This window comes from Leguminivora glycinivorella, chromosome 4 (assembly GCF_023078275.1).
Source record: "Leguminivora glycinivorella isolate SPB_JAAS2020 chromosome 4, LegGlyc_1.1, whole genome shotgun sequence".
Lineage (NCBI taxonomy): Eukaryota > Metazoa > Arthropoda > Insecta > Lepidoptera > Tortricidae > Leguminivora > Leguminivora glycinivorella.
Genome location: NC_062974.1, coordinates 18,827,464 through 18,840,169, shown reverse-complemented (window position 1 = coordinate 18,840,169; position 12,706 = coordinate 18,827,464). Strand labels below are relative to the sequence as shown.

At 35.4% G+C, this 12,706-nt stretch overlaps 1 protein-coding gene across 1 annotated transcript; it reads right to left on the bottom strand.

Moving 5' to 3' along the window:
• Positions 1 to 3,003: 3,003 nt before the first annotated feature.
• LOC125225761 lies at positions 3,004 to 5,308 on the bottom strand. The gene is made up of 2 exons (XM_048129605.1): positions 4,259 to 5,308; positions 3,004 to 4,009 (listed from the first exon to the last, which is right to left on the bottom strand). Exons 1-2 carry the CDS (start codon positions 4,362 to 4,364, stop codon positions 3,693 to 3,695), a joined length of 423 nt encoding a protein of 140 aa, XP_047985562.1. The 5' UTR covers positions 4,365 to 5,308; the 3' UTR covers positions 3,004 to 3,692.
• Between the last annotated feature and the right edge of the window lie 7,398 nt (positions 5,309 to 12,706).

The window sequence follows — 12,706 nt, the reverse complement described above, 5'->3', positions numbered from 1 at the left end:
TCTGCCGGATGCCGGATGCCCTGTGGGCCAAGATAGCCATACGTTGGGTACTACAAACTGTAAGGCATCGCGGTAGACCTCGCCAGAGATGGCGTGACGAGCTTGACGCCTTTGACGAGGACTGGTGGGGACTTCAGGGGATAGGGATGCGTGGAGGAATTTGAGGGAGGCCTTTGCCCAACAGTGGGACAATATGGGCTCTTAATAATAATAATATACATCGGTTAGACAATATGTTTATAAGAACTCATTCTACTACTGAAATAAAACTCATTTTGTGTTACCACTTCTTACATACATACAATCACGCCCATAAAGGGGTAGGCAGAGCACATGAAACTACTAAAGTCTCAGTGCCACTTTTGGCAATTAAGAGGTTAAAAGAAATCGAAAATTGTGACATTGCAGTGACAGGTTGCCAGCCTCTTGCCTACGCCACAATCCCCCCTGTCTTCCCGTGGGTGTCGTAGAAGTTAACTGTGGGATTTGGGTTGGGTTACCACTTCTTATATTATATAGGTAAACGTATTTCTTTCATGTCATTAATTTAAAGGAGGGAGTATAATAGCTCCAGCAAACAGTGTCAATGATTACAATGTCACAACTCTGGGCACAAAGTACACATATACACGAGGAAAACTTTCAGTTTTTTTCCCATATTGGCTATTTATTCCCAATAAACCAACTCTTCCAAACATGAGCCCATCCATTAACGCCCACCGTTTCATTTCACGAAATTTACCGCCACCTTATATTAAGAGAAACTTTCCGAACAGTTAAATATTCCCAAAGTAAAAAGAATGACTTCATCATCTCCGCTCGGAAACTCGCTAAAAGAAAAGTTGGCGATTGAAAGTTGCAAATCTAGTCTTTTGTTATACCACACAAGTTGTTCGGAATCAAATCAAAGTTTTATCCGCGCCATAATGGAACGGATATCGGCGACGTCCTGATAAAGTCGTGGGGACAATCACCAGAGAAATGCGAAGAATTTCCGATACGGTTATATATACATGAAATACGGGTAGGTGACGCACTGAGAGCAAATGACTGTGGTTATTCACTGCTGCACGATTGGTATTTACAAAGGCTTTTTTTTAAACACTAACTTTCCTTAATTCTCAAGGCTGATTTATATATAATGTGTTAGAAAATACTGTTAGGAATTGATAATCACCATTTTTCACCACCGTAGCCTGAGAAATCAGGGTAAAAGTTAGTAGTTTTAAAATTACAGTTTCGAATTTTAGATATAATATTACATTACGATACAAGTGCGTAAAAAAGGAAGTTCGAAACGAGTGGCGATAAATTAAAACACGACCGAAGGGAGTGTTTTAAATCGACACGAGTTACGAATTTCCTTTTTGCACGTGCATCGTACGACGTTTTTCAGTATCGATTTAAAACACTCCCTTCGGTCGTGTTTTAATTTATCGCGATTCATTCATTTCGAACTTCCTTTTTTACGCACTTGTATCGTAATGTACTATATCGTACAACTCGACTGGAAAAACTTGTTTTTTACAGAAATATTTAAAAGTGTTCCATTAGTTTCTAGTGGGCAAAGAAGAGAGTAGGTGCCAGTGGCGGCAGGTGAAAACTTCTGCAAGGCAACATTGAGCAAAAAGAAACCTACCTTAACATTAGATACGGTACTAGTAATCAATTTTAGGCAAGCCGTTGGGGATCGGCTTGTATGAACCAGCCACTGCTGGTAGGCACATTCATATGAATCATTTCCATCTGTTTCCGCGTCTCATTTTGGCGGGAACAGATGGGAAGAAAAAACGGCATATTTTAAAAACAGTAAGTCACCTACCTAACAAAATCAAATGTGCCCTAAATATACCGAAACAACAATGAATGCGCCTAGTGTGCCCAGACAGGAGTGTCCATACCCCTGGCTAGTGGGTCGTGAAGAGACGTTCCGTGTCGCGGCTTTCATCCCGCGCCGTGACTGTAACAAACGATCGGGGTGCCGATACTGATGCACCGCGCTTATACTGACTGAGTAGGTTTATATGCAATGATTGTGTTATATTTGTTTGAATTAATTGCGTTTTCTCTTCGGCTACTAGGATAGGTATCAGCAGCGGCTGGTCCATACAAGCCGATTCCCACCGGCTTGCCTAAAATTGATTACTAGTAAAGTACCTAATGTTAAGGTAGGTGTCTTTTTGCTCAGTGTTGCCTAGCAAAAATTTTCACCAGCCGCCACTGATAGGTATTTGGAAAATACATTTCAGCAGGTTAGCACATGATTGGCGCTAGAGTATGTCGCCGCGAGATAGACTACCCGTCCTTATTTATGTCAATAATACAATTATAAGAAGATATTTCGAGGCGACATACTCTCGTGCAGGGACCGGAACCGCTTACCATAACCGGGGTTTTTCATAGGCTTATTTTAGAAGTGGTTATAAAAACCCCAACGATAAAGGTAACCTTTTTTAAGGGTAACAGTTTGATAGGGTAAGCGTATCAGATATAGTTAACTTAATTAACCTCTAACGAAAACCAAACCCAGTGTTAACGGTTACCCTATCATCCCTGTTATTAAACCGTTCAAGCAAATTTGATCTGTGCGCATATTGAAATTCAACTTATTATTGAATAACCACTGTCGGCACAGTCTCTATTGTCTCTACGCTACGACGCGCGCCGCATCGAGTTAGAAAACAAGTTTTTTCGCCGGGTGACGTCGACATGTGCGATTCAAACAATAATAGACTGTGAGTCCTTAAGCTAAAATTGAAAACAATGACCTGAGTGAGTGAACAGTGATTATAGTGCTTTGTGTTGTGTTTCTGTCTCGGAGCAATTTTAAGTCGGGGCCATTTCTAAATTAAATAAATAGTGTTCGTAAGTGTCACTTTTTTACAATGCTTCTTTAAAAGTAATTCGTACCTAACTATGATATCCCAACCCTTTTATTTTAGTACCCAACTATTCTTTTTGCGAGGAGATTGCAGGTAAAAGTATGAATTAAATTAACACTTTTTTGCTATGTAATATTTTTAGAAAAACAATATAATGCTATTATTGTTTGTTTGGATTTAAGTACATGGCTGATTCTAGGTAGGAAATAGTCAAACGTTCCGTTAAACTAGACTTTGGAACATTTGTGATCCAGTTTAGTAAAATGTCCCACTTTGTCGATTGCTATAAAGCTGCTGTACATACAAATCTCATCTTTACGATTAGCGACAAAGTGGGACGTTTTGCGTTTGACTATGACATGTAACTATGTAAAATAAAACTCGTTGGGTCTTTTAAATGTTTAATAAAATAAGGAAATCTTTAACAATTAATTTAAACGATTAAGATAATAACTACCTCTACGGCCTCTACCTACCTAATTAACACTAGATATGTTTCTATCATTATTTTATATCAACACAACAGCCAAGTAATTTTACACAAAGCACAATCCGATTCAGATATTTACTATAAATTGCAACTACAAATATTCACATGATTAATAAATGTAAAATAATAGATAAATATAATATTACAATAGAATAAAAAATCAACACACGTAATAATTAGTCTTTACAATTGAAAATTTAACATCATAATCATAATCAACAACATATCTTAGCAAAATTCTTAAATAATACATAAACATAATATTATAATCGTATAATAGCAAATCAACAAACGTAACAATCAGTCTTTACAACTAAAAATTAAACATCATATCGAACAACACACCTTAACAAAATTATAAACACTAAAACTATTAATCTAATTGTAACTTTAAAGTTACAGGTTGGTAAAGTTTTGTAACAAACTTTACTCTTTCCCACATTTTCATCCAATTTCTCATCCGGCACGTCTTTGATTAAGGTTCTAAAATCAGATACAATATTATCCCGATTTGTACCCCTATCCTGATCGACCTTGGAATCTACAATGTTTTCCCCCTTTGTATCCCTATCCTGATCGAGGATGGAGTCTGGAATATTTTCCTGCTTTGTATCCATATCCTGATCGACCTTGGGATCTGAAACAAATTAGATTATACAGGTATTATAAACATTAAATTATGACACACATCTATATCGAAAAACAAATCATTATTAGGTAAATCACAAAAAAAGTATATAAGTACATAATTTGGTTGACTGGTAGAGAATGCCTTAAGGCGTTAAGTCCGCCATTTGTACTTTTTATTGATAATTTGTGCAATAAAGTATAAATAAATAATAAGGAAATAAATTTTAACGTCGTTATGTGTGTATTGAGTACTTACCAGTTTGATTTCTCTTCTGCATTTTGAGACTTCTAACAAAATTTTTGTAGTCTTCTGGGAAATTCGAAGGGAACGGCAGCAACCTTTTACTATTATTTTTATCCATTTTAAATTGTCTCAACTTTCAACAGCCAGTCTACAGTAACAAGTGTCTTTATTGCTTGCTTCGGCGCTACTAAAATATGTTCAGTAAAATGGTAGTATTACCTTATCCTTTGTTATGCTTATCTTTTGTGTGGTTGAAAAATACCATGCGTTAACGTGGTAATATGGGCTTAACCGTGCCCTCGAATCTGCTTATTTTGTGTCTGTAATGTTTGTTGACAAAAACTCTCTTGTTAGTAAGTATCTGATTAATAAGATTTAAATAAGATTATTGATAGCGTGTCTACATATATTAGGTATCACTTATTGACGCACGGAGTATGAAATTTATCAATGTTTTATTAAAGGCCTTCCCTGCGCCAATGACCTTTGATATGAATCCATTGATATTATGATAGTTTGTTTCTAAAGCCTATTATATTAACTGCATCATCGTTAATCATAATAGTATCTCATAATTACTTCTCATCTTATTGTTTCTGTGATATTTGTCATCAAAGATGAGCAATTTTATGGTCAAAAACTTGTTTTTTGGTCATAACTTTTGTTTGAATTAGTTTAAAATTAAAATCTTTCTTGAATTTTTAGGAATTCAAAGGTAAATCATCCAAACATGCCGATTATAAAAGTGTTTTTAGACCAAAAAAAAATTAAACGAGTTTTTTTTTCTTCAAAATATGGCTCTTCTGAATATATAAAAGATTGACGAACCGATGGCCACTTGAAAAGCAAAGAATAGCAAGGCGTGTGGAGCCTATAACTAAGAATGTGATTTAGTTAGATGTGCCTATGGTATGACATCCAAAATAACGTAATTCTAACACATACCTAATATGTAATACAATTTACGCCAACTTTGTTAACTGTTATAGTCAAATTTAAATTAATTAACTAACATAAAATTAAGATTGTATTTTTAAATATTTTCTATTTTAAGAGTGACGAAGGCTCAGAATTATAATTTTATCAGTAAATGTAAATCCTGTTTTATTACTGATTTCAAATTGTTTCGAATATAAGCTTAATTAAATTAGGTTACTTATTATATTCCTATTATATTTACATACTTACATATTACATTTATATTATCAAACTTTTATGAATTAAGTTCAATTTAAAATAACTTAATAATATTTTTTCATGTCATTTAAACTTAAATAACTAATTTGAAATACCTCTCTACACACAGACAGAGTTTCCTCCACGAGTCTCTTGTTTGTCCATACTTTGCCCGCTCTTTTACTATTTCATAGCAACATTTAATATAAGTATTAAGTTTAATATATTAACTATACCTAGTTAAACTATAAAAAAGAAAAACAAATTGTCTGATAATATTTCTAGCAAGTAGTATAAAAAAAGATAAAATAATATTATGTATAAATAATATTTTTGTAATGAAAGTCGTTTTCGTTATCTTTCATCTTAATGCTATGTTTTAAAAATATGAAGAATAACGCGTTATATCTACAAAAGAGATGTAGGATGTAGGTAGTTATGTAGTTTTAAAACAACATGTGCTGTTAATTGCATCAATTAATTGCTCTACTATTTATTTAAAAAAGAATATACATAATTGTACATTGTAGACGATTTGAAAGTGCTTCTTATAAAATTATTTGAATAAAGAATGTTTTACTTGAACTATTTTACTTGAAACCTTTATTTACTAAGAAATGTTTTTTTTTTTTGTAAAATCTTTCTTAAAACGAAAATATATTAAATAAAACATAGAGAAGCTGAGCGTTAAAAATTAGCTGAGCGCACTTGGATAGATTCGGCAACCTTCGTATAATCCGAACGTTGCCGAAGTTGTACGAGCTCGTTTCGCACGCTGACAATCTAGTACGCGCGAGTTGGACAATTGTAACCTTTAATAGCATAACAATAAGAATCAAGACATGCGTCCTCGTGAATGACACGAGGCCTGATCCGATTTAGCTGCACGCAGGTGTTATTTATGTATTAGTACTTATGCATTCTCTTTAAGATCTGGTTAAGTAAGGACGTGATAATTGTAGTTAATTTTGTGTTGTTTTTGTTATTTTCGATTGTTATTTGTTTATCGGTTTAACTTGATGACTTTGGCTACGAACTATAAACACAGATTAGTGCAGTTATGATTGGACTGTGACGTTTATTCTGGTCACAAGCGTACGATATCAAGGTGAGTGTGAAAGTTATCGATTTTTTTGAAAATTGAAATAATATATGAGCGAGTTTATTAAAACGTCCCACTTTTTCGATTGTTCTTAAAGCAACATTGTTATTAAACATACAAGCAAATCTCATTTTTATATTTAGGGACAAAGTGGGACGTTCTAATAAAAACTATTATACATATAAGACCAAGTAGCCTCTATTAAAAGTGAGTTTCGGATACCTATTGATAAAATCATTTATTGACGATTTAATAGTGTTTGAATTGTTTTAGTTTTATTTTTATTTTAACTTGAAATAAATTTAATATATTTGGCACGACACACGTTTCTTTATCTTCGAAAACGAAACGCCGCGAAAGATAGTCTGGCTCTGTCGCGCCAATACGCAAGAGCGATAGAGATAGATATCTACGAGCGTTTCGTTTCGTGAGCGTTTGTGCATTCAGCTTCGATCGAACGCAGATCTATTGCGTTATAAAAAATGTATTAGGTATATATGTACTCGTAATTCATTTTGTGACAAAAAGTTATAGTTAATAATATTATTATCCCTATTAAATACTAAATAGAGGGTACCCCCTTGATACGTTGTCTCGAACAGCGCAGTTACAGTTAGATGCATTTTTCCGGAGCAAGATGACGTCATATCATATCACATTGCGTTCTTACTTTACTTTTAAATCAAATAAATAAGTTGATGAATTATCATCCTTCAAAAATTGATACATTGAGCTCATTATTGTAATTAATTATTTATTTTTAGCATGTCTCTTACGAGTACATGCCTAAAAACAGAAACTAAATTATACACTGTGAAATAAATAGGATCTTTCAAACTTTGCATAGTGACATTAGTGACTTTTGAGGTTTAATGAACAAGATTTATTATGGAACCTACTTATGCCGAAATCGCCATATACCGCTCGTCATATCTACGGAACAAACAATTTCTTTTCGCGATTTCAGCATCAATAGGTCTCATAATAAAAGTTGTTTATGATGACCTCAATAGTCACAGTCCTTTTTATTTCACTCTGTATAGTGTATAAGTGTCAAAACAATATAATTTCGTAACCTTGAGTTCACGCGCCAACAACGATCAGAGATCTCTGTAGTAAACCAGTTTGAATGTACTCGCTATTGTAGAGAACAACAATGAACAGATATTGCTTACCATAACCCTATGAAAACCAGTTAGTAAAACCCTATCACGATAGGGTTTCGGAGTTAACTTAGTTATTAGTTATGGTAACAGCTTCAATAAGCTTACCAATTTAAAAAGGTTACCTTTAAATAAGCTTACTATACAGGTTGGTAAGCAAATTGAGGGGGTAAGCAAATTGATAAGATTAAGCCTAAAAAGGGGTTTTCCGGTCCTTGCTCTCGTGGCAATCGTGTGCTAGCCTGCAGGCGATAATAATAAATAAATAAATAAATAAGGCGATAATACCACGCATAAAAAAATTGGTAGGTACACTGGGTACCAGACTGTTTAACTCAGGAATACGTGGTTATTAAGTTGAAATTTAATATTAATTTTAGTTATTCAGTCCTATGAAAAAAACAGGGTTACGTAAAAAAGACGCTGACCGTTTGTGCCCTAAGAATATGAATTTTGACCTTCACAAGGATATTTAGGTAATTTTTCCTTGCCTGGAACTAAAAATTTTACCGCCTTACACTACAAGTTTCGGAAAAAGTCTTTGCAAATAAAAAAAATTTTGACTTTTCAAAGAACCCTCAGTGGCTGGTCCGTCTCGTACTTGTATCTATGTTTGTTTTATGTTATGCTATTGATAAATTTAATTTTCTGCTTAGACCTGCACCTATTTTATCTTTTGCTTCGCTCACCTATTGTTTGTCATCCAAGTCTGCAAAGTTTTTCGCCGTTCACGTCTCGGTATCTGAACTAGTGTGTTCGTCGTACGTTGCTGTTTTATTAGCTGCTCCCCTCCTAGGATTCAATTTAGATCCTCCCTTAAGATAAGACTGACGGAAGTAGCAGGGGAGCTGTGGAATAAGTTAATGTGAGTTCACAACTAGCTTAATTACAAGATCAATAGGCAATTTGTTATGTCTGTTTCATTCCTGAAAGTTGATATAAGTACATACAATTAGTCAAATATTTCCATTAAAAAATCGTTATAAAGTATTGCAATTGCGACACGGCGCGGGAATGCTGCCTGTGTGATGAGTAGCTTGCCACGTGGGGTAGGTTATAATTTTTATTTTCAGGTTGTTTTAATTTATTATTTTAAGTTTTATTCTTAGTCAGTTTTATTTTATTACTTTAAGTTTTATTTTGTAAGTACGTTATGTTCAATGTCTTTTATGTATATTTTTACTATATGATTGTTTTATAATAATATAATATATCATTGTTATATAATTTTACTCTTTGATTCGACACTGCAACAGAAACGAATGTCAAAATCATACCAAAAACACTCGTAAGCCAGAAACTTTAAACTTTTCTCGATATATTTCAACGTTTACACATGCCGTTCAAATCTTTGGTGGAAGCGCAGCCTTAATCTAAAACAACGGTAAATTAAGTGATAAAGCAGGAAAAACGTAAAAGAACTTTTTATCGCTACTTGCTGATCCCTGGCAGTCCGATCTCTGCCAAAGTTAGGAGAAACTACTTATGTATGTTAGTATTTAATTTCTGAGCATGTTCTTTATTTTCCACTAGCTTTTACCCGCGGCTTCGCCCGCGTAATAAAAGTATTCTTATTCAAACGTTTACAAAAAATAAGATTTTCATTTGGATCCGTAGGTTTCTATGTAGGTACATTTGTCCGCAATTATTTCGATTAAGGTGCAGCGGGGCATTATACTTCTACATGTATCCACTGAACACGCTTACCATATATATTCCCCGTCCCCGTCCCTCCCCTATCCCTATTTCTATCCCTATCCCTATCCCTATCCCTATCCCTATCCCTATCCCTATCCCTATCCCTATCCCTATCCCTATCCCTATCCCTATCCCTATCCCTATCCCTATCCCTATCCCTATCCCTATCCCTATCCCTATCCCTATCCCTATCCCTATCCCTATCCCTATCCCTATCCCTATCCCTATCCCTATCCCTATCCCTATTCCTATCCCTATCCCTATCCCTATCCCTATCCCTATCCCTATCCCTATCCCTATCCCTATCCCTATCCCTATCCCTATCCCTATCCCTATCCCTATCCCTATCCCTATCCCTATCCCTATACCTATCCCTATCCCTATCCCTATCCCTATCCCTATCCCTATCCCTATCCCTATCCCTATCCCTATCCCTATCCCTATCCCTATCCCTATCCCTATCCCTATCCCTATCCCTATCCCTATCCCTATCCCTATCCCTATCCCTATCCCTATCTCTATCCCTATCCCTATCCCTATTACTATACCTATCCCTATCCCTACCCTTATCCCTGTTCCGGCTCGTCCCCTCCCGTCTCGTTCCTGTCCCTGTCAAATTATCATGTTAGGCGGTGAATTTTGAAAAATCCTTTCTTAGTGCTCTTCTAAGGAACTTACGTGTAATTTAATTTGAAATCTCTTGAACCAGAAGTAAACATAAAAAAGAAATCCATATGGCTATTTTCGATATTTAAACCCCATTGCACCACAACAGGGGAAAAGGTATTTCACTTCCGCCACGTCAGATTTTAAAAACGTTGTATTTATCGTGATCAGCGACCCGATAAACCATAAAAACGATACCCATATTGGTTTTTTGACATTATCACCCCTTTTCACCCTTTTAAATGGTACATTTTTAAAAAACTTGAAACACATATTTAGTCATATGTCTTTAGCAATCCTCCTGTGAAGTTTCGCATAAAACAGTGAAACTAACATTGTTTCCCCACACAAACTTTGAACCCCCATTTGACCCCCTTAGGAGGCGAATTTTGAAAAATCCTTTCTTAGTGCTCCTTTACACTATATAACTTATATAAGGAACCAACGTGCCAAATTTGACATCTCTAGGACCAGCGGTTTCAGCTGTGCGTTGATATGTCCGTCAGTCTATATATTTTTTTATATTTAAACCCCATTGCACCACAACAGGGGAGAAGGTATTTCACTTCCGCCTCGTTAGATTTAAAAAACGTTGTATTTATCGTGATCAGCGACCCGATAAACCATAAAAACGATACCCATATTGGTTTTTTAACTTTATTAACCCCTTTAGACCCTTTTAGGGGTAAAATTTTTTAAAAAAATCTGAAACACGTATTAAGTCATATGTGGAATCTTCCTGTGAAGTTTCGAATAAAATAGTCAAACTAATCTTGTTTCCCCATACAAACTTTGAACCCCCATGTGACCCCCTTAGGAGGTGAATTTTGGAAAATCCTTTCTTAGCGCTCCTCTACACTACATAAGGAACCTACGTGCCAAATTTAAAATCTCTAGGACCAGTGGTTTCGGCTGTGCTTTGATATGTCCGTCAGTCAATATATTTTTTTGATATTTAAACCCTTTTGCACCACAACAGAGGAGATGATATTTCACTTCCGCCTCATTAGATTTTTAAAACGTTGTATTTATCGTGATCAGCGACCCGATAAACCATAAAAACGATACCCATATTGATTTTTTTACTTTATCACCCCCTTTTCACCCTTTTAGGAGTTAAATTTTCAAAAAACCTGAAACACGTATTCCATCATATGTCTTAAGGAATCTTCCTGTGAAGTTTCGAATAAAATAGTCAAACTAATCTTGTTTCCCCATACAAACTTTGAACCCCCATTCGACCCCCTTAGGAGGTGAATTTTGGAAAATCCTTTCTTAGTGCTCCTCTACACTATATAAGGAACCTACGTGCCAAATTTGAAATCTCTAGGACCAGCGGTTTCGGCTGTGCGTTGATATGTCAGTCAGTCAGTCAGTCAGTCAGTCAGCTTCTTCTTTTATATATTTAGATTGTTGCTATTGTTGCTAATAAATGTTACTTTTGAGTCTGGGAGCGTTTCATGGACTAGGTAGTTTGTTTTTCTTCCATAATATAATAAAATGGCTAGATTACCAAATTACCTTCGTTGACACACTAGGAATATTTATGCCGCTTCTATTTGGTTTGAGCCTAGGTCTTTGGAACTACAGGCTTTAATCGATGGAATCAGGTCTTACTATAAAATATGCGAATCATGGGCTTTAACATTTATCATCACATTTATCCGTGACATAGCTCCTCCCAGACTTTGGTCAGCAATGCTTGATGTCAGGCATGACGTTGCTAGCAGGTTGCATTTATAATAATAGTATTCATTTAGTTAAAAACTAATGGAAATTGAACGTACAGAATATTAAATCTTCTGTCTCATTACCATACATTTTTTTTGTTGGTTTGTATACAGTATTCTTAAATTTCCATTACCCTGTTAGTTAGGGATACTGCACACTGCATCTAAACGAGACACGTCCCTAAATAATTCTAAAACACGGTACACTGTAACCCCTATACAGGGGCCATTCTATTACGCGAACGACACCATATTACGTTTACCTACCACAATCTTTATATCTCCGGAGCTAACAACGCGCCGTTTAATCAGCCCAGGGGCTGTATTCGACATGCTTGACTGTCTGTCTCATTTCAAAGTCGTGATTCGATCAACTGTACCTAGAACCAAAACGCAAGATAAAAAACAGATTTCAATTTTGTTTTGTCACTAAATACAATACGGTTTATAGTAGTTTGGTTTCATTGTCACACTTAATTGTTATCAATCTCAAACTCACTGGGTCACTTGTAAAGCTCGGGTTTCCTACGATAGTAAAGCCCGTCATGTAGCGGCTATTTTCATAGTTCGTAGCAGTACGAAGTAGTAAGTACAAAATATGGAGACGGCCGCTATATGAGGCCATCGTTATCCTTAGGAACCTAAAACTTTACTAAGGACTGCTAATGTCAAATTTTTACTAGCTTGTTACAATTCGACAGCTCACAACTTTTTCAACATCAACAGAAAAAACAATTCGTAGTCAGGTTTCGCATGTCGAATACAGCCCCAGGTCCTCTGGTGGCTGTTAGTTGTTTTATATAGTTGCCCCACCTAGTGGGGATTGTGTTTGTGCTGTTTGTTGAATATAAACGCTGCTGTTTGCGTTAAAATAAGTCGCTTGATTAAGCTAACGAACACAGACGGAATATTTTTGCAGAAGAAA

Bases quoted from the DNA above. Each gene is read 5' to 3' on its own strand.
- LOC125225761 (XM_048129605.1), bottom strand. From the start codon at position 4,364: ATGGATAAAAATAATAGTAAAAGGTTGCTGCCGTTCCCTTCGAATTTC. The intron at 4,010-4,258 runs GTAAGTACTCAA...AATTTGTTTCAG, and splicing joins GCAGAAGAGAAATCAAACTG to ATCCCAAGGTCGATCAGGAT.